Here is a 22375-nt window from a genome sequence, read left to right as displayed (position 1 = left end):
TCAGGAACCCAACCGAAAAATCGGAGTTACACTAAACACCCAACAGAGATCAAGTCAAGCGGTACAAAGGAAAAATACGGAATTGGCTGAAATGAAAAAAAAAAGATAAACAGAGAAGTAATTTCCTCTGCAGCAGCAACAGAACCACTTATCGGCTCTCCACTGTGTGGTAACGTTAATTAAAGGAGAGGCAGCTGGCCCCGGGTCTGTGGAAGCTCATTCCTGCAACTTGGAGAAGAGGCAATTATAATGATGACGATGACATGGTTATGAGAGACCTTCTCATAGTTATGATATATTCTAATTATGTGATACAATGTAATAATTATGAGAAACATATGAGAAACGCTCTCATAATTACGAATTTGTATTAAATACTTATTATCTCATCATTGTGACATGTTGTTATAACTATAATTATGATAAATTACGAGATAGTTATATCATTATTATGAAATACAAAGTAGCAAGAAACTACAAAACAAATGTATCTCATAATTGCAAGAAAACTTTGAAAAATCATAAGGTAGTTCCTATTAATTAAGTCATACAATGGTACAATTATGCGAAACATTCTCATGATTATGACTTAAAATTACAATGTATTATCTGATACTATTTGTATCTCTAGCTCTTATCATGGCAAAACAATCTGTCATAAATACAAGACACAAAGACAGATACTGAGTCATAACGTTTTGATACTTTTAGTCACACTCATGTAAAAGTGTCTCTAAAAACACATAAAGGAGTGTTACATTGAGGGTAGTTCCCTCCTCAGCTACTGAAACCGTGTGTACAGTCCACCATAGATGATCCTCACCCTTGTTTTTTCATGTATCTCTTTCTTTCTTTCTTTCTGTTTCATGTAAACAGCTTTAAACCAATAGGCTGACCTCTCTTTCCCCATAAACACTGCACATATACAAAACACGACGGATCTATCACCCACAGCCCGACACAGCATTTCTACTTACATTCTGCTGATAGTAACTCTTTGTTGCATCTACAGCTCTCCATTTCTCACTCTTTCTGAGAAAATGACAGGAAGCGTAATAGGAAGTGGTTTATTTTTTGGTACATTCACCTCGTGTGCGTTGTCGCCTAGCTCTGCAAGAATTGTGAGTAATATCGCATCGGGCTTCTCAGACTCTACAGACAGGCTTCTCTGATGCAGGGTGAGAAGGATTGTGTTTGTTTAAACTCAAGCAAGGGAAGCCGATACCACGAGCCACAAGTCATGCCTGAGAAGGAGCGTGTTGTGTGACCTCATGGTGCAACCATGACAAGAGCAGCGCTGATCAAACTCCTCATCCTCGTGATCCTCGCCTTCATCATCTGCCTCCCAGAATTCTTCACATTGTACAGAGGTGGGTCATCTGAAGCCACTTTGAATGGAGGTTTATCCACTCTGTGTGTGTGTGTGTGTGTGTGAGAGAGTACAGTATGCTTGTGTGTGTCTTTGCCAATTCTCCACAGCCTTTAGAAGCGTTAAAGAGGCTGTGACTAAAAGTGTTTTTCTTCGACGTTTTGATCAAACTTTATTTCAGAAGTTTACCGATAAAAGAAGTGAACTTTATTTTGTTGAGTGACTTTGTTCTGTTCCTTCCTGTTCTTGTTATCTCTGTTTAAATGTCTTTATTTCTTTCTCTCTGAGCTAAACTAGAATGACTGCCTCGTGGTTGTATGTCATGTTGCAGTTTACACCCGTGTCTGTCCAAAATGTCACCACTTCTTCATCTCATCCTATTAGACATTTGTGTAAAAATTGTCATAGTTGGCATATGAATTCTTGAGTTATGGCCGAAAAGGTGTTTTTTGAGTTCACAGAGACCTTGACCTTTGACCAACAAATTCTAATCAGTTCATCCTTTAGTCCAGATGGACGTTTCTGCCAAATTGGAAACAAATTTGCTTGGGGCTTTCGCGAGATATCACAACAACGGCACGGACGTGAGGTCACAGTTACCGTGACCGTTGACCTCCAAAATCGGATCAGTCCATCCTTGAGTCCAGATGGACATTTGTGCCTGAGATATCTTCACGAGAACAGACTGGACAGACGGACGTATGGACGGACAACCCGAAATCATCACGCCTCCGAACACGGCTGTCGCCAGCACGGAGGCACAAAAAAACACTCCCACATATAACTCCATACAACACTGACTGAAGGCTGCTTTCAATGTGCTTCTGTATTGTGTTGCCTTGAAAAGCTTGTTCTCTTTATGAAGGCAGCTTGCTTTAGGCTTTGCGCTCATGCACGTCTTTGCCTTCAATGGTTTCGGCTTTTTGTCTGTGCCGCTCCTGTCTGTCTTTGTGTGTCAGACATAAACTTGAGGCGATAGCTTCCATTTTGAGATCCTGCTCTGATTCCTGACTTAAGAGCACTTTGCTCCCCCCCCCCCCCCACACCCTAATCCGGCTCCCGCCGAGAAATCGCTCTGAATCGTCTGTTCGTTCTTTTTCTCCTTTCAGTATCAAAAGTGAACTTCCTCTGCCTGCCCTACCTACCCTGTGAGCGAGGGAATCGTCTAGAGAAGGGGGAAAGTGAAAAGAGTGGTGATGCTGAAATTTGGAGGAAGGATTTGTGTGACCCTTCGTGGACTCCAGGAAGTAACAAGTGGGAACAGGACTGCACACGGGAGAATCAAAGCAACGCGACAGATCCTGAGTCGGACTCCGGGAGGGGCGGTGAAGACCCAGAAAAGAACTGGTTCATGTGTGAAGCAGATATGGACATGGCAGAATTACATAGAAACATGTCATCTTCAGGTATTACACAGTTATATCGATAAGACGTTGTTCCTTTTAGCCGTGTGGCTACAGGGATATCAATCGGCCCAACACTTTGGTCCAGACTGAAATATCTCAACAACTATTGGATAGATTGCAATGAAATCTTATGCAGACATTCATGGCCCCCAGACGATGAATCCTACTGACTTTGGTGATCCCCTGGCTTGTCCTCTATAGCACCACAAAGATGTCGATGTTTCTGTTGTTGAGTGAAATCTATCTAGCTCACTCCCCGTTTAAACTTTGATTCACATCAGCAATGCATCACAGATCTGAATCAGGGCCTTTATTATTTGGAGATTGAAGTTGGTGAAGTACAGTTAGACATCTGTTAATTTAATTTTCGATGAATTTAAAACATTATGCTACTCAATCTCGTTTTCAGGTTCTAGCTACAGTTTACTCAGATTAACTGCTACTTGTTTGTGTTTTGTAGGCTAACAAAAGACATAACTTACTAAGTCATAACTTTTAGTCACAATTAGAATGGTAAGGACCTGAGGTCACAGTGACCATGATCTTTGACCTTCAAAATCTAGACATCTTGGAGATTAGACATCTTAGAACTGATGTTACTTGTGTTAAAAGATAAACCTGATAAGATGTCATGAGGAGATTTGATTATGTATTTGAATTGCTACCAAACCCCAGCGCAATGTTAATAAATATTAGCACACGAAACTAAGATGGCGAACATGGTAAACGTTATACCTGCCTGTTAGCATGCTGGCGTTAGCATTTAGCCTCTAGCACAACTGCTAACCCCCCCAACATGATCATGGTAAATGTTAAAAAATCTCACTCAATGTTGCTAGCTTTCTGAGCTTCAGAACTACATCGCACAGTTTGTGACGTGCCTATTTGGCTGTAACCTATGCATTCATCTCTCTATCCATTCACAGCTCTGAAAACACACGTCGAGGTGTCGGTGGAGCTTCAGCTTAGTGATGCAGAGACCCTGAATCTTACCTTGTACGGCAGCAGCAATCAAAGCTCCTTACACCTCCACCCACCTGAGGAGGAAGAAGAAGAGGAGGAAGAAGAGGAGAGGAGGGACGATGAAGGGCAGAGGAGGGCGTTTTACTGCTGCCTCCCTGTCCCGCCCGCAGAGGAGCCGGCCAATCACAGACGCTGTCTCCTTTGGCTCGCCAATCGAACAGTTTTGACTGCGCAGGAAAAGCTGCCATGGAAACGCACACACAGAGGTCGGTGTCAGGATGAGAGCGAGCTCTTTGTCCCCTGTGTGGTCAGCGTGGTTTTACTCTACAATTGGAGAGAAGCGAGGGAAGAAATTGGCCAATCAGTTTTCATTTTGGGTTAAATTGATTCAATCTCATTCAAACCTGTCTTCTCTCTCAGTCCACGGTGGAGTCATTTATTTCAATAGAGCCAAATTTCCCTCAATTCTTCTTCTCTTGACTTCAATCTCAGCTCTGTGACTTTGTTTCCCTTTCCTCACTCTGGGATCTTACAGCACAGAGAAACAGTACATCTTAATCTACTGTATCTACAAGGCTGTATTGATTCTGGCTTGCTCTCTTTCTGTTCGTCTCTCCAACTCTCCACCAAGCTACGACTAACTCATATTTTCCAGTGTGTGTGTGTGTGTGTGTGTTAAAAGCTGGAAACCATCTCACTTTAACTTTTCCACTAAACTTTTTCCATCCTCTCCCTTTCCTTTCTGCTCCCATTTGTCGCTGTATCTTCCACTATTAATTCTTTGTTTTTGTCTCATTTCTGGATTTATTTATCTGGATATTTTTTCCTCTCTTTTGCTCACCAAATACATTTGTCAGGCGAGTCAGTGAGTCCATTGTAACGAGGGAAAGCACCCAAATCCAGACAATCAGAACAGGTTGGTAATTTAGTGATAAAATGAAGGTACATAAGCTTACAGGCAGACAGGCAGAGATTTAAAGGTTAAGGGTTCAGGTTCCTGTGGCTGGATAGTAGGGACCAAAGCCACTGAGTATAGGGAAAAAAGGAGGCTGGCATGTGTACATGTACCAACAGGGTTGTGAAAAAAGCCTTCTAGTTTCCCTGAAATGAAAACTCACTGACCTCTGTCAGTTTTATTGATGGCCTATCAGTGACTACCAATCAGGTTGGAGCATTTCTGGGCCTATGGTAGCTCTGTGAGATTGTTAGGGATAATTAAGAAAAGAGACAGTTCATGTGGAGTTTTAAGACACTGCTGTTGTGCGTGCAGCTATTTGTAAATGATGCCAAACATTTCAATCAGTATTTGTATCCCAAAAGATAGTAATAGGCCAAAATACCTCACTTCAGCTATGACTATAGTAACAATTGGATTGTAAACATCTGAAATGGGAAGTTTTCCTAGAAAAAAATCTATTGCAGATATCAAAAACGCAATTGTGAATATCTGAAATTGAAAGACCATGCAAAGGAAAGGCAGAAGTTCCTTGGAAGAATGTCATTGTGGATATCTAAATTTGTTTCGACAGGAAGAATTAGATTACAGATAACTTCACTACATATCCAGTCTATAATAAATGTCAAAACATCCACCCATACTTTTTAAAGATTTAAATATATGGTGTTGTTAGAAATGTTGTCATAGATATCTTTATAATTACCATGAAACATATCATGAATATCTAAAATGTAATTGTAGATGGAGCGTGGGTGAGATTAAATGTTAAACGGGCGTGTTACAGTCTCTGTGTAAATCTCTCTCTGTGCTCCAGATGAGTGGTACTGTGTGTTCAGGGTGCTCTGGCTGGTTCTGCTGTGTGTGGGGATGCTGACTATAGTCATAACTGTGCTCGGACAAATCTACTGGAGGAGACGCTCATGCAGTAAGACACGCACAAACACACACTCACACACACACAGACACACACACACACACACACACACACACACACACACACACACACACACACACACACACACACACACACACACACACAGGGTTATTTTGAGATATTGAAGTTGACCTGAAAATAATTCTATTTTTTTTAATTATTTTTGTCAGGAAAGCCCAGCATGCACCCTCTTGGTTACGTTGTCACTGGCCAGCAGTTGAACGGTAAATTTGAATATTTTTTAATTCAATTCAAAATACTTTCAAATAATTGTCCCTTAAGATACAATATGAGGCAATCAATTTTGTACACACAAAGGTGAGATCAGAATGCCTCTTTAGCAAATGTGTAATAACAAATATGTCTAATAATATGCCTGATATACTATAATGTTGTAATGACCTTCAACTAGATGGTGAGAAGCCCACAGAGATCATTCTTCCCAAAGGTAAAAGATTATGGTGAAATAAACAGCAATGCTACAAAAGGTCTTTACTCTACATATTTAATACTAACAGCCTCTTATTGACCACAGGGATGATCGTTCACTCTTATGGATCCCGACCTCGGCCAGGTCAGTCCTTAAATGCATACACACAGTTTGATCATTTGATTAGTCCGTTGTTTCAGTCCTTTGACAACTTTGTGTTTTAACGGACAGGACTGTCTCCCATTCAAGAAGTTGACACTCAAGGTAAGAATTTCTGAACACACACACACTTAAACAAATTCAGACCAATTAGTGACTTTGTGCGTTAACATTCTTCAAATGCCTTTTTCAGATGACATAGAAACTCTGCTGGATGGAAATGTTGACCACTGCTATACAGGTAAAACTGCATTTGCATCATAGGCCTACCAAAGTACTTATTATACTGGCTCATTTCAGAATGGTGGAGTGAGCACGAGAACATTTAAGTAAAAGTAGTGATACTTGTACTTGGAAAATAAGTATGTCAGGTAAAATGTAGCAAACATTACTGTGTTACATTACACTATGGAACAGTGCCGCACCACAAAGACCTCCAAAGAAATAGTAAATTCCATTTCTACATCCTGTGTAACTACCGTTTTGAAGCCTCGAGTTCGGCATATCGGCCTTCGCCATCTTGGCTTTTTGCAACCAGAAGTGACACAAGACGTGGAATAACAACACTGTGGCAGCGACCTGTCAATCACAAGGTAGCCCCGCCCTAAAGCATAACCCGCTTTATGGTCTATCTGACTCTAAATGGACCATAATTTACTAAATGAACGTCATGCTGTATTGAAGAAGACTTGAAACTAGAGATTGAGACCAAAACTCACGTTTACAATGTTTACTGAGAGAATAAATCTAGAGAGAAGTAGGGACTACTTTTTGCAACCAGAGGAGCACTTCCGCTTTGACTTCAAGGACCTGTATCTGGTCCTAGATTTACTGTTATTTATAATTAATAGTCAGTGTTAATATATCAGCAAACTGAATTAATCTATTGTACATCAAATGAGCCTCATGCAGACAGTTAAGATCCCCCCACCCCACTCTTCTCACTGTCATCTAACTCTAGTCTGATAATTGTATTTTTTTTTTCTATCTCATCCATCTTTAGCAAATCTGCATCATCGCATCCATCCCTCCATCTCCTCCCTCACAGAGGAGCAGACCTGCTGACAGAGGAGCACACAAATGGACTTAAAAGTGCGCTGGATGAAAATAAAAATGACTGCTTCAGTTACAACTCGTCATCCTCAGACAGTCTTTGGGCACTTTATTAGAGGGTCTTCTTAATATATTACTAAACTGTCCACGCCTAAATAAATGACTTACCTCCCAAACATTTCTCATTCGGAACGGTTTTATATTCGAAGGAAAAGCGCGGCTGATAAACGGCCTTACCCCATCTGGATTTAGCTGAAAGGAGCCGAAAAGTTACGACAGATAGACAAATATTTTCTTTGCTTAATATCTTTCTTGCCCGCATCAATGTACAGTATCTCTAAAAGGGAAGGAGGACGAGGAAGGGGAAGAGAGACCTGCTGGTTGGAAGCCAAGAGCCAATTTAACACTGGATATGAAACCACAGATGCGCTGTGAGCACCTTGGGATTGCTGCCGAGACTCAATGTGATCGAAGGAAAGGCAGGAAATAGTAATGTAGAAAACGTACCTCTGGGGAGCAAGAAGAGGGTAAATCTATCAAAAACAGTATTACAAGCCTTTATTCAGGAGGGCAAGAGGAAATAAAATGTTTCAGCTCATGCCTTCTTCAAGGTGTTGGGATTAGGATCCAACAGCAGGCATGACATGCCATTTTGTTATTAAAGACATAGTTCAACATTCTGAGGAACACATTTTCCTTCTTGACAAGAGTTCGATATGACCGTGGTCTTCTCAAATAACTCTCGGCAAAAAAGCGAACAAGCTAAATTTCCCCAAAATGGCGAACTACTGTATACTTGTTCAATGTAGCAGCACAACAAAACATAATTAGAGATGAATTAACATATATTACATCTTCAATGTAAACAATATAACAAGGTCATATTTTGCCATTCAAAAAATTGAAGATCGTATTTTTCTGTCAAATCAAACCAGACTGAAGTAAATGGTAGTGTGTCTTTACATAATTTAACATCAAAAACAAGCACAAATTGTACTGGCATTTTGTCTCAAACCAGATTAAAGTGTTTCAGCTAAACAACACATTTCACTAGTGTTAAAATAAAAAGAGAGGACCATAAGGAGTGCAAAGAAAGCTTAATATACATTAATGTAGAGGGCCTTGAACACAGCCAGTCACTTTTGGATCAGCTTTGGGACACAATGCAGAAGCATCTTTGTTTAGTTGGACAGAATGACTCACGAAGCAAAATAACAATCAGAGATACAACGTAGAGGAGTCATACATACAACCTGCATGTCGGTCATTTCTACATGTATCTAGTTGTTAAATCTTAAAGATTATATTAAGTATATATAAATATATATATATATTTATACATAGAAAACATTCTGCCTGTTGCTATGGCACTGGATGTATATTTAAGCACTTCATTTGGAATAATCTATTCTCCATACTTTTCTGTACAACAATACATTAAGACAAGCGGGTGAGCAGGTAGTGTTATTGTTATTGCTGCGGTTGTGCTGCTGGTTCTGTGGTGGAGCAACAGTGCTGGCTCTGGATGTGGGAGATCTGCAGGACGGGCAGCAGCAGCTGCAGTGCATTCTCGATGTAGTTGGTACTGTTAGAGCCCTGCAGACAGGAGAGCCATGAGCATCATTAACATCATCATGAGCATCATCATGAGCATAATGGACATCATCATGAGCGTCGTCATGAGCATCGTCATGAGCACCGTCATGAACACCATCATGAGCATCATCATGAACACCATCATGAGCATCATCATGAACATCATCATGAACATCATGAACATCATCATGAACATCATCATGAGCATCATGAACATCATCATGAACATCATCATGAACATCATCATGAACATCATCATGAGCATCATGAACATCATCATGAGCATCATCATGAACATCATCATGAGCATCATGAACATCATCATGAGCATCATCATGAACATCATCATGAGCATCATCATGAGCATCATCATGAGCATCATGAACATCATCATGAACATCATCATGAGCATCATCATGAGCATCATGAACATCATCATTAGCATCATCATGAACATCATCATGAACATCATCATGAGCATCATGAACATCATCATGAGCATCATCATTAACATCATGAACATCATCATGAGCATCATGAACATCATCATGAGCATCATCATGAACATCATGAACATCATCATGAGCATCATGAACATCATCATGAGCATCATCATGAGCATCATCATGAACATCATCATGAGGATCATGATCATCATGAACATCATCATGAGCATCATGAACATCATCATGAACATCATCATGAGCATCATCATGAACATCATCATGAGCATCATCATGAGCATCATGAACATCATCATGAACATCATCATGAACATCATCATGAACATCATCATGAGCATCATGAACATCATCATTAGCATCATCATGAACATCATCATGAGCATCATGAACATCATCATGAACATCGTCATGAGCATCATCATGAACATAATCATGAGCATCATGAACATCATCATGAGCATCATGAACATCATCATGAACATCATCATGAGCATCATGAACATCATCATGAGCATCATGAACATCATCATGAACATCATCATGAGCATCATCATGAGCATCATCATGAGCATCATGAACATCATCATGAGCATCATGAACATCATCATGAGCATCATCATGAGCATCATGAACATCATCATGAACATCATCATGAGCATCATCATGAACATAATCATGAGCATCATGAACATCATCATGAGCATCATGAACATCATCATGAGCATCATGAACATCATCATGAACATCATCATGAGCATCATGAACATCATCATGAACATCATCATGAGCATCATCATGAACATCATCATGAGCATCATCATGAACATCATCATGAGCATCATCATGAGCATCATGAACATCATCATGAACATCATCATGAACATCATCATGAACATCATCATGAGCATCATGAACATCATCATTAGCATCATCATGAACATCATCATGAGCATCATGAACATCATCATGAACATCATCATGAGCATCATCATGAACATAATCATGAGCATCATGAACATCATCATGAGCATCATGAACATCATCATGAACATCATCATGAGCATCATGAACATCATCATGAGCATCATGAACATCATCATGAACATCATCATGAGCATCATGAACATCATCATGAGCATCATCATGAGCATCATGAACATCATCATGAGCATCATGAACATCATCATGAGCATCATCATGAGCATCATGAGCATCATCATGAGCATCATGAACATCATCATGAACATCATCATGAGCATCATCATGAACATAATCATGAGCATCATGAACATCATCATGAGCATCATGAACATCATCATGAGCATCATGAACATCATCATGAACATCATCATGAGCATCATGAACATCATCATGAGCATCATCATGAGCATCATGAACATCATCATGAGCATCATGAGCATCATCATGAACATCATCATGAACATCATCATGAGCATCATCATGAGCATCATGAACATCATCATGAGCATCATGAACATCATCATGAGCATCATCATGAGCATCATGAACATCATCATGAGCATCATGAACATCATCATGAGCATCATGAACATCATCATGAACATCATCATGAGCATCATGAACATCATCATGAGCATCATCATGAGCATCATGAACATCATCATGAGCATCATGAACATCATCATGAGCATCATGAACATCATCATGAACATCATCATGAGCATCATGAACATCATCATGAGCATCATCATGAGCATCATGAACATCATCATGAGCATCATGAACATCATCATGAGCATCATCATGAGCATCATGAACATCATCATGAACATCATCATGAGCATCATCATGAACATAATCATGAGCATCATGAACATCATCATGAGCATCATGAACATCATCATGAGCATCATGAACATCATCATGAACATCATCATGAGCATCATGAACATCATCATGAGCATCATCATGAGCATCATGAACATCATCATGAGCATCATGAACATCATCATGAGCATCATCATGAACATCATCATGAACATCATCATGAGCATCATCATGAGCATCATGAACATCATCATGAACATCATCATGAGCATCATGAACATCATCATGAGCATCATCATGAGCATTATGAACATCATCATGAGCATCATGAACATCATCATGAGCATCATGAACATCATCATGAACATCATCATGAGCATCATGAACATCATCATGAGCATCATCATGAGCATCATCATGAACATCATCATGAGCATCATGAACATCATCATGAACATCATCATGAGTATCATCATGAACATCATCATGAGCATCATGAACATCATCATGAGCATCATCATGAGTATCATCATGAACATCATCATGAACATCATCATGAGCATCATGAACATCATCATGAGCATCATCATGAGTATCATCATGAACATCATCATGAGCATCATGAACATCATCATGAGCATCATCATGAGTATCATCATGAACATCATCATGAGCATCACATAATGAGCATCATGAACGTCATCATGAACATCATCATGAGCATCATCATGAACATCATCATGAGCGTCGTCATGAGCATCGTCATGAACATCATCATTTAACTTTTTTTGCGAACAGATGACAGGATTATTTTAAAGGTGTATTTAAAATATACAGAAAGAAATTGAGGTATACTGTAACGTATGGTAGTGGAGGATATTTATCTGAGGCTGACATAACTTAATATTAATAAATTAATTAATTAAATTTAATCTGAGTATCCTGAATATATTGAACACCTTGCAAAGCACACAGTTTCTTAATGTATAAATGTATCATCTTGCGACGGTCTCACCTTATTTCCATTAACAAATTAAACAGGAATGATCACATTAGCCGCAATGATTAGTAACGCGCTCCTAGCAGCCATCAGACTGCCGAGCCATTCATTTCATTCATCTTCACTTGATTAAAATCAAGAACATCTGAGGACAAGTCAGTGTGTCTCACCTCTAACAGCACATTGTCTACCAGCGGATTCAACTCCTCTGCTTTCCTCTGGCCCTGTTAGAGAGGGATGGAGATAGAGATGAGGGACAGGAAGTAGTACAATGGGCAAAAAAACTACAAAGACAAACATTTATGAGATGAGGCTGGCAATAGTTTAGATTTTCCTCAGTGGCAACAAATTCTAGGAAATAAAAACTACTGACAGGTGTGATTCCAAAAACTCTTCAAAGCTCATAAAGGGGCCACATTTTCAGATGAAATGTGAATCTTTTTTATTTAAAATAGATAAACACAGCCTATCTATATATACATCTTGTGTTACTTGAACACCTTGTTGGCTGGTGAAGTAGCGTCAGCATACTCTTCCGTGGTAATGAGGGAAAATGCCAAAATGCTCCGTGAAAACGTGTGGCATTATGCGTTTTGAAGAGTTTTTGGAATCAAATATTATTTTTTATATATATATATATATATATATATATATATATATATATATATATATATATATATATATATATATATATATTTATATATTTCCGTCCCGAACATGTTTGTACTTTTTACTTTCATGTGGACTTTTTATGGAAATTGTTGACAGTGTGAAAAAAAATAGAATAACCACCAGCCTTGTCCTTTATCTCTCTCTCTCTCACACACACACACACACACACTCACTCACTCACTCACTCCCTCCCTCCCTCCCTCCCTCCCGCCCGCCCGCCTACCCCAACGAGAAGCAGTGTGTCGGAGAACTTCTTGGCCAAACACTCCACCTCCTTACACATGGCACATGTCAACCTGGAATAGAGATGTACATTTTAGCAAGTCTCTCTCTCTCTCTCTCTCTCTCTCTCTCTCTCTCTCACACACACACACCTAGTGAGGATGTGAGCCTGGTCTCTGGCTGGTTTCTCCAGGTCCTGGCCGTGGAGGATGAGCTCTGCCACCTTGTGGAGTTGTTCGATGCTGCGAGCCGTCACTTCTGCCAGACTGCCTATTGATGACAGGTAGACAGCCTACCACACACACACACACACACACACACACACACACACACACACACACACACACACACACACACACACACACACACACACACACACACACACACACACACACACACTCCCTGTATGAACTTCGATAAGTCTAGGACAGCAGTATTAAAAGAATAAGAAATAATTTATAAAGTGCTGATTTAGGCCACATCCCACAGCTGAGTCAAACTCACCTCTACAGATCTGGGGTCGTTCTCTTCCTCCTTCTCCTTCTCCTTCTTCTCCTTCTTCTCCTTCTTCTTCTCCTCCTCCTCCTCCTCCTCCTCCTCTCCTCCCTTCCCTTCCTCCCCCTGCTGCTCCTCCCCATCCTTCTTCTTCTTCTTCTTCATCTCCTCCTTTTCCTTCTCTCCAGGTGAGGCCTCTCCTGCCGGCTGGTCCTGCGTTTCCCTGTGAACCGTCTCCGTAGTGACAGGCTGTTCCACCTCGCTCACCCAATCATGGGCCCTCATCCGCGCCTGGAGATGCATAATTACCACCCATCAGCTCGGCGTGGTGAGGGATCGCCGTCCTGATGTATGCTAATCAGATGCGTAACCACGATTATATGCTAATGTGGGTTCTATATGTGGGAATTTGAATATGCAGAAGGACTTCAAAAGGTGAGAACTTTTATATTACGTCTAAGACTGCAGCAGGAGAGTGGGGATGTTAAAAATGACTGTGTGTGTGTGTGTGTGTGTGTGGCCAGATCTCACTCTGCAGTATTGTTCCATTTGGTTGAGGATAGAGAGGTGAACGGAAGAATTAACATTGTGTTACATGTTGCTTCATGCAACACAAGTTTGTTTAGAAGAAAACTCCACATACACACTTGATTTGTCCCATCAAACTGCTGAGTCACACTATGAAGGGACTGACTACATGGTTCGTGTGCAGAAAAGGAACGATTACAGGGACCAATAAATCTGTAGATGTGCACGTTCAAAACCTTGAACCAATCCTTTGAGGGAAATGTTTAAAACATGTCTGTGCTGCTGGTGAAGAAACCTCAGAGTTGTCCTGCTGCGTTTAGGATTCTTTTGTTTTTTTTATGTGACTCACCTTGTTGAGTTTGTCCGGCGTCGCGGCAACGTGAAGCTCAAACAGCAGCTCAGTGAGAACGCTCACAAACTCCTCACCGTCGGCGGCTGGCACGGAAACACACAAACACATATTTGTCATGTCAGGGTACTCCTCTTTGCACAGCAGCACGTGTTAGAGCCAAAGAAGCAAACTGTGGGATGAGAGCAGATTTGTACCACGTGCAATGATTCCCCCCCCCCATGCTGAGATCACAGAGAATATTCGTGTTTTTTTTGCGCCAGATTAATTGAAACTCCTGTACATAAATCACAATTAGATCTCAATGTGTATGGCACACATGCAGCTTTTATGTCTTTATCTCGTAGTTTCTGTCGGTTTTGAATCTGTGATGTGAACGTGTCGGCGGCCCCTGAACCCTGACACCGGATCAGGCACCAGGTGAGAACCCTCCGTGTCGTTGTGACGTCGCCCGAGGGCGCCTGTCGCACAGCTGAAGTTTACCAGCAGTCTTTAAAAAGTGAAGCGACAAGCGAATGGTGAGGTAGGATAAAAATTTAAAAAAAGAGACAGCGGTGATGGATCGGGGAACAAAACGCCTCCAACACCGGCTCCCATGAGGTTCCATGGTTTTCTCGGCTTTTGCAAATAAGAAAGATTTCTGCATGTTGACATTGAATCAGATAATATCATTTGAATATTATTTTTTTCCTGCAATGCCAAAATATCCAGACTTTTAGTCTTTAGTATTGGTCAAAGAAAAAAACAAAAAAAATGAATGCTGCACTTCCCATAAGGCGACTCAACATTGTCATCTGTTAAGACCATCCCCTCTTGATAAACTTGTGCTTCTTTCAATCTCCTCATGACTAGTAAACTGATCTTTACGACCCATAAAAGGGTGCAGTGGGTTGGATTTGGCGCCATCTAATGGTGAGGTTGCAGATTGCAACCAACTGAAACAAATAAATATTTGTTGTGATGGATAGTGCTGAGCAAGTTAGCTTGAACAAGGACTGGCAGCTTGGAAGGTAGAAAAAAATATTCAAAAACTCTTCACACGCTTTAGAAAATGGTTGGATGAAATGCAAAAGCTCTGATATGGAACGTAAAAGGATCTGAACGAAAAGACTGAATGTAAAAAATGTAACCAAAGTGAAACATCAGTTCTGTTCCTGACCATCTGATCTGATGTTAGAGCTGCCTGAGTTTGTGAATAAGGCCATCTGATCCTGGGTCAGTGCTCAGGGACCGCCTCTACCTCCAGCAGGTCCGGCGGCTGGTTGGAGTCACTCACATAAGGGGGTAGAACAGTGTAAGTGGGAACTTAGATCACCGTTATCCTTCGTCTGTCCTCCTTCATCTACTTTTTCCTCTTCTTCTCGCTTGATGAAGATGTCCTTGATGAAAATCAGCTCCTTCTTCGCCTCCTCCTGCTCCTCTTCCACCAGGGAGGAGAGGAAGGCTTGGACCTAGGAGCAGATGTAGAGTATTAGACTCTCAAAAGGCAGTTTTGAAAATATTGCTCACACTTTGTGTGCCTCACCTTGGCCTCGCTCTCATTGGACAGGATCTCCAGGGCCTCAAGGTGCGGCAAGCCCTGGTAGTCGTCAAACAGAATGCTGTAGTGAGCAGCGGGTGCGCTGATTGGCTGGTTGCCCAGACAGGCCCGCTCTTTCTCTTTGGCTTCCTTTAACATCTGAGAAATCACAGTGAAGCCTTCATATAACACCGCTGCAGAGCAGTCGCTTTAGAGAAGTGACACAATGTGGATTTCCCATGAAAAATCACCGAATCATTCCATCCGCACAAGTTTGACATTATTTATCTGATAGCAGGAGACGTATTGGATTCCTGTGTGTGTGTATGTCAATGTGAGCTCTGACAGTGTGTCCACATGCCTGACTCAGCGATACCGTCTTCTGCATCAGGGTCTTGGTCTTTCTGAAACCCGGGTCACTCTCAGCAAGAACAATCATGGTCTTCTTTCCAATGAACTCCAAGGCGTCTAAACCGCCGCTGATCACTGACTTACCCTAAAGGGACACACAGAGGGAGAGGCAGAGACAGGAAGTTATTAAAAAATAATACTTACGGAATGAAAATTACCAGGATAAAATGATTAGACACTGAGGCAAAAATCATCCCATGAAATGATGACATACTCTTAATAAACATTATGGGATGATAAAAATAGATATTTAAACCTTTTTTTGACTAATTTGAAATTATGACAGCTCACAATTTATATTTAGGAGATCCATCCATCCATTTTCCTCCGCTTATCCGGGGTCGGGTCGCGGTGGCAGCAGGCCAAGCAGGCTGACCCAGACTTCCCTCTCGCCCGCAACATTTTCCAGCTCATACTGGGGGATCCCGAGGCGTTCCCAGGCCAGCTGGGAGATATAATCCCTCCAGCGTGTTCTGGGTCTTCCCCGGGATCTCCTCCCAGTTGGGCGTGCCCGGAAAACCTCCAATGGGAGGCGTAATTAGATGCCCGAACCACCTCAGCTGACTCCTTTCGATGCGAAGGAGTAGCGGCTCAACTCCAAGTTCCCTCCTGATGTCCGAGCTCCTTACCCTATCTCTAAGGCTGAGCCCGGCCACCCTACGGAGGAAACTCATTTCGGCCGCTTGTATCCGCGACCTTGTCCTTTCGGTCACGACCCAGAGTTCGTGACCATAGGTGAGGGTAGGAACGTAGACCGACCAGTAAATTGAGAGCTTTGCCTTCCGGCTCAGCTCTCTCTTCACCAAGACGGTCCGGTGCAGCGCCTGCTTTACTGCTGCAGCCGCACCGATCCGCCTGTCGATCTCCCGCTCCATCTTACCCTCACTCGTGAACAAGACCCCGAGATACTTAAACTCCTTCACTTGAGGTAGGCACTCCGTCCCCACCTGGAGGGAGCAATCCCCGGTTTCCGGCAGAGCACCATGGCCTCGGATTTGGAGGTGCTAACTCTCATCCCCGCCGCTTCACACTCGGCTGCAAACCGCCCCAATGAATGCTTGAGGTCAAGATCCGAGGAGGCCAACAGGACCACATCGTCTGCAAATAGCAGAGAGGTGATCCCGAGAGCCCCGAACCTGACGTTCTCCACCGCCCGGCTGCGCCTAGAAATCCTGTCCATGAAAGTCACGAACAGGACCGGTGACAAAGGGCAGCCCTGGCGGAGGCCAACACCCACCGGGAACGTGTCTGACTTATTGCCGAGAATGCGGACACAGCTCCTACTGCAGTCGTACAGAGACCGGATCGCCCGTTGTAACGGGTCCGGCACCCCATACTCCCGCAGCACCCCCCACAAGAACCCCCGAGGGACCCGGTCGAAAGCCTTCTCCAAGTCCACAAAACACATGTAGACTGGTTGGGCAAACTCCCAGAACCCCTCCAGTAGTCTTGCGAGGGTGAAGAGCTGGTCCACTGTTCCACGGCCGGGACGGAATCCGCACTGCTCCTCTTGAATCCGAGGTTCGACAAACGGTCGGCGCCTCCTTTCCAGCACCCTGGCATAAGCTTTCCCCGGGAGGCTGAGTAGTGTGATACCCCGATAATTCGAGCACACTCTCCGGTCCCCCTTTTTGAAAATGGGAACCACCACCCATTTTTTTCCTCACATGATTCTTTTTAGTGTTTGTGTGTGTGCGTGTGTGTGTGCGTGTTCACTCACTGTGTTCTGCATGGCGTGTGTGATCGTAGAGAAGACGCCCCTGCCAGAAGCTGCAGCACCAACAGGTGTCTCCCCACAGCTGGACAGCTCAGTCTCTCCACTTTCACCTCCTCTCACTTTCTTCTTCTCCTCCTCGCCTCCCTCCTCCTCCACCTCCTTCTCCTCCTCCTCTTCTTCTACTTCTTCTTGCGCCTCCTCTCCCACTGAGGTCCTGTGGAGACGCAGAGCTTCTCCTGCCTTGGTTTTAACCGAGGTCAGGCTCTGACCTGCACACAGACACAGCAGGTGAAGACTTCAGGGGGGAGAGTGTGTGAAGTGTGACGAAGGAAGAGCAACTAAATACAGAAAACATACCCACGGTGGAGGAGGCGCTGCTCAGGAGGGATTTACCCCATGAACTCCAACCTCCCCAACCTTTCTCTTTCTCCTGAGGGGACCTCTGTACACACAAAAACACACAAACGCGCACACACACACACATTAGAGTAATAGTTAGAAAACTTTTTTTTCTGCATTGTTTTTTAGAACTGAGATACAGGAGTTAAGTTAAATTTGTGTTTATTAGCCTCAAAGGTTGAAGTCAATTCGTGCTGCAAATATCATCATATCATTGTCAGAGAAATAGGGACACAGCTCCGGGTGACATCTTGTTTATATCAATAATCAGCAGTCCAAAATCTAAAGATACTAAACTCTTACTATTACATAATAAGACAAATAAACTGAGATGCTAAAACAAGTTAAGTCAAACTCATCTAGAGAGCACATCGGAGCACGTTGGAAACAACAGGTGTCGACCAAAGTGCTTTACAGAGAAGATTTCTGGCATTTTTGCTTGAGCATTTATTGAAACAATCATCAAAATAGTTGCTTTGATTCATTTTCTGCCGATTCACTAATCAATTGACGGATCGTGTCAATTAAATCAAAGTCAAGTCAATGAATGAAGTTAATTCAGCTCAGTGGAATTTGAATAAATCGCCCACGCTGATGTACCGGTCCGTATTAGCATATAGCTGATAAATCGGTTTCAATGACTATGTCGATCGATCCGTAACTGCAGCACAGAAAAGCCAAAGATTTATCTGAGATACTTCATACAAACATCATCATCTTATATACAGTCATCATTACATTGAGAAAGGATTTCTCCCGCCCTTAAATTAGCTTTAGAAAAGCTAATTAAAAGAGCTAATTTAAAGGAGCTATTTAAAAAAATAAATAATTTAAGGGTCAAAAATGTTTGTTTATGTAAAAAAAAAAAAAAATCAAACAATTGAATAATAATCCTATTTCCAAACTCAAATATCAAGATCAGTACTGGCCCCCTAAATCCAGACTCAGACCGGTCACAGTGTACTGTATGTCAAGAAACCGGTGCGACAAACCTCCACATCCTCCTCTGCAGCCTCGGGCTCCGGCTCCAGGCTCACCGGTTGGTCACATATGATCACCTGACCCTCGGCAGCAGGCTCCTGTTGGTCAGGCAGACCCTCCGAGGTGTCCTCTGTGCCGGCCCCCTCTGCGGTGGACTGTGGGAGGTCGAAACTCTCGGGGATCAAAGGAGGCTGCAGGGGAGCTGGAGGCGGCGCAAAGGCTGCTGGGACGTCCTGACAGGGGCCGGGGTTAGTGTGAGGGCCGGGGTTAGTGTGAGGGGAGATACCAGCGGAGGGGTCTGCGTCGGCCTGAGACATGGTGATCTGGAAGAGAAGAGGCCTTTGATTTTAGGTCTTTAATAATCTTTGTATCCTGCAACCAAACACTGCCTACATATACAATAATACTTTTCCCAACAGAATGCCAATAAGTGCTGCAACTGATCATCACCTTCACTACGGCTTAACCTGACAATATATCTCTTCTTCGTTGCCTGTCACCACATCCCTGAGCCTCAGATGCCTTCAAGTGTCTTGTTTGTTTGACTATCAACCCCCCCGCCCACCCCTCCAATAAACAAGAACTTCAGTTGACAGTGATTTAAAACAGAGAGAACTGACAGATTCTCACATTGGACTTCATACATGGACTTCTGTTTTCTGTGTCTCGATCAATTAAGTAATCGTGTAATCATTAGCTCTAATGTCAATATGCAAGAGCCAAACTGAACGGTTGCTAAATTCGTAACTGTTTAGCACAACACCACATCACACGTGCACATGACACCTCCTATATTAGCACAAGGTTCAAAGACTCAGAACAAGCAGATCAGTAAATCAATTCCACTAATCCTCCAGTTGTCTGAAGTTTTTTGAAGGAAGTCTTGCATAATTTCTGCATTAGTTGCAATAATAACTAAAATGAAAAGATTTACAGTCGTTCTGCTGTAATACATGTGATGCCTGATGCATGCTATGTGAGATGTTTGAGGCCAGAATTTGACGTATAGAACGTTGCAAAAGAGATCCCTGTGATGTAGCGCTTCATTGTTTGATCGCTTCGTGGCTCAACACTACCATCTAGTGGTCACTCACTGAACACGCATCCGCGTGATTACTGTCATCGCCGTGTTTTCAAACACTGGCTGAAGTTTGTTTCCTGGCAGCAAAATGTCATTTAACGCGATGTTATCTCTCACAAACTGTATGTGCAAGGTGGTACATAAACCTGTTCACAATACAAAGATATATCTATCTGCAAAAATAACAACAACAACACAGTCTACAGGCTGCAAAACAAGACAGAATAAGTGTAACTTGACAATATTGTCTTTTTATCTGGAATTTAAATGTAATATTTAATCCACAAACTGTTGAGACAGTCTGATAAACTGTAGCATATTTTAGCTCATTACTCAAAGCAATTCTATCGAAACAATCATTTCATGTTAATGACATCAATATATCATATCTCTTCTGCTTCTCTTCAGACTATTTGAACACAATATTACACAATGACGACATACAGAAGAACGCGAAGCAGACCCTCAACAAAGACCACTGTTCTGTTTGAAAGCGAACATGACAATTAGGCTATTATTCGCTATTATTCGCATGTTTAGAGTCTTCATGACGTGTGATAGGCACATATAAACACATTAACAAAAGAGAAACTAATGACTTCAACTTCGTCGCAGGGTTTGTTGCCCTTTTGTCGGTTGTTTCGGGCAAAGGAAAGTTATAAAGCTCAAAGACAGTTGTGTTTTCGTGAAAGTGACAGTGCAGCTCACCCGTTTGGTACCAGCGGCTCTTCTTCCGCCCCGCCACGTCGGCAGGCCGGTAGCTGACTGCACCAAGGAGTATCAACAGACAAGATAGTTCACTGCCTCGGGAACAACTTTTGTCTACGGTTTTCAAAATCCTCTCGCACAGCCACCACAGGTGTTTGTGTTAATAACTAAAGCTAACAATTACTTAATTCAGCTTGCTGATGAACCAATGTAGCCAATTTAAGACAAAGTTCTATAGAAACAGCCACATTATTACCATTGTTGTTTCTGGGGCTCCACACACTGAAACGGGATTCTAAAAGTTCTTAGGGTCTGATAATGAAAAAGGTTCCCAATGTATTTGCCCCAACAACGTAATTAATCTGCGTTGCTGCTGCTTTGCCAACGTGCTGCTCATACTAACGGCTCCTGCTGTGAAGATGACGCTGGGAGGCGTTAACGGCTGTCAACGAAGACGGAAGTGGGTAGGAAATAATCATCTTGTTTCGCCTGGATACTTATATTTGAGTAGAAAATACAACAATGGTCTCTTCGTCGCTGCACATAGATTGGAAAAGCTTAACAATAAGTGATATGGGATACAATCCAAGAAAACAACTGTTTACAAACACACTGATGTGATATGTCAAGAATATTCTAGAACGCTGTTATTCCGAACTGTTCACAACGGCTCGTTGGTCTAGGGGTATGATTCTCGCTTAGGGTGCGAGAGGTCCCGGGTTCAAATCCCGGACGAGCCCTCTATTTTCATATTGAATTACACTGAAAGGAAAACAATAGAGATTGTTACAGCACTTCCATTACTATATAAAAGACTGCGATTTAAACTTATAAATTATAAATTGTTCATATTTCCAGTAGCTTTTTAGTGAGCTACTGATAAAATAAGCCATGTGTGTTATGATACACAAATAGTCTATAAATGGTGTATACAATTGTGAATATCACATTATATCAGAATTTATAAAAAAAAGTCTCCAACTAGTAACCTCTATTCTGTTTTTGCTGTTGAATTAATTATTCTAATACTATTATAATGGTGGATATGATGCAGTGTGAGTATCTGTCTCTTTTAGTATGTGTGTGTGTGTGTGTGTGTGTGTTTTTAAACCCCGTGAAATGTGCTGAGATGGTGACCATGAATCTATTACC

The 22375-nt window shown here is 42.0% G+C and overlaps 2 protein-coding genes across 4 annotated transcripts; one reads left to right on the top strand and one right to left on the bottom strand.

The window, feature by feature from the left end:
* The first annotated feature begins 1168 nt into the window (after positions 1-1168).
* Positions 1169-8157, top strand: LOC306696136 (uncharacterized protein). The gene is made up of 10 exons (XM_079159674.1): positions 1169-1370; positions 2479-2775; positions 3702-4004; positions 5511-5621; positions 5801-5854; positions 6043-6078; positions 6166-6204; positions 6292-6324; positions 6413-6460; positions 7223-8157. The coding sequence occupies exons 1-10, from the start codon at positions 1283-1285 to the stop codon at positions 7282-7284; spliced, it is 1071 nt and encodes a 356-aa protein (XP_079015800.1). The 5' UTR covers positions 1169-1282; the 3' UTR covers positions 7285-8157.
* On the bottom strand, positions 7814-21348 carry fam114a1 (family with sequence similarity 114 member A1). Of its 3 annotated transcripts, none has more exons than XM_079159671.1 (13): positions 21224-21348; positions 19446-19757; positions 18412-18496; positions 18058-18323; positions 16288-16422; positions 15933-16085; positions 15684-15858; positions 14408-14493; positions 13540-13821; positions 13188-13327; positions 13037-13109; positions 12312-12365; positions 7814-8868 (listed from the first exon to the last, which is right to left on the bottom strand). In XM_079159671.1, the coding sequence occupies exons 2-13, from the start codon at positions 19749-19751 to the stop codon at positions 8743-8745; spliced, it is 1881 nt and encodes a 626-aa protein (XP_079015797.1). In that variant the 5' UTR covers positions 19752-19757; positions 21224-21348; the 3' UTR covers positions 7814-8742. The 3 variants fall into 3 exon arrangements, with proteins under 3 accessions (XP_079015797.1, XP_079015799.1, XP_079015798.1); XM_079159673.1 differs by having other exon boundaries at positions 15723-15858; XM_079159672.1 differs by lacking the exon at positions 21224-21348 and having other exon boundaries at positions 19446-19937.
* Between the last annotated feature and the right edge of the window lie 1027 nt (positions 21349-22375).

Source organism: Pholis gunnellus (genome assembly GCF_910591455.1).
Source record: "Pholis gunnellus genome assembly, chromosome: 5".
NCBI classification, from domain to species: Eukaryota; Metazoa; Chordata; class Actinopteri; order Perciformes; family Pholidae; genus Pholis; species Pholis gunnellus.
The sequence above is the reverse complement of the archived record's forward strand: the minus strand, read 5'-3'. Positions and strand labels throughout refer to the sequence as shown.

Coding starts and splice junctions, on each gene's coding strand:
- LOC306696136 (XM_079159674.1), top strand. CDS start 1,283: ATGACAAGAGCAGCGCTGATCAAACTCCTCATCCTCGTGATCCTCGCC. Junction 6,205..6,291: donor TGGATCCCGACCTCGGCCAG/GTCAGTCCTTAA, acceptor TTTAACGGACAG/GACTGTCTCCCATTCAAGAA. Junction 6,325..6,412: donor TCAAGAAGTTGACACTCAAG/GTAAGAATTTCT, acceptor TGCCTTTTTCAG/ATGACATAGAAACTCTGCTG.
- fam114a1 (XM_079159671.1), bottom strand. CDS start 19,751: ATGTCTCAGGCCGACGCAGACCCCTCCGCTGGTATCTCCCCTCACACT. Junction 18,497..19,445: donor CTGCAGAGGAGGATGTGGAG/GTTTGTCGCACC, acceptor TTGTGTGTACAG/AGGTCCCCTCAGGAGAAAGA. Junction 18,324..18,411: donor CAGCGCCTCCTCCACCGTGG/GTATGTTTTCTG, acceptor GTCTGTGTGCAG/GTCAGAGCCTGACCTCGGTT.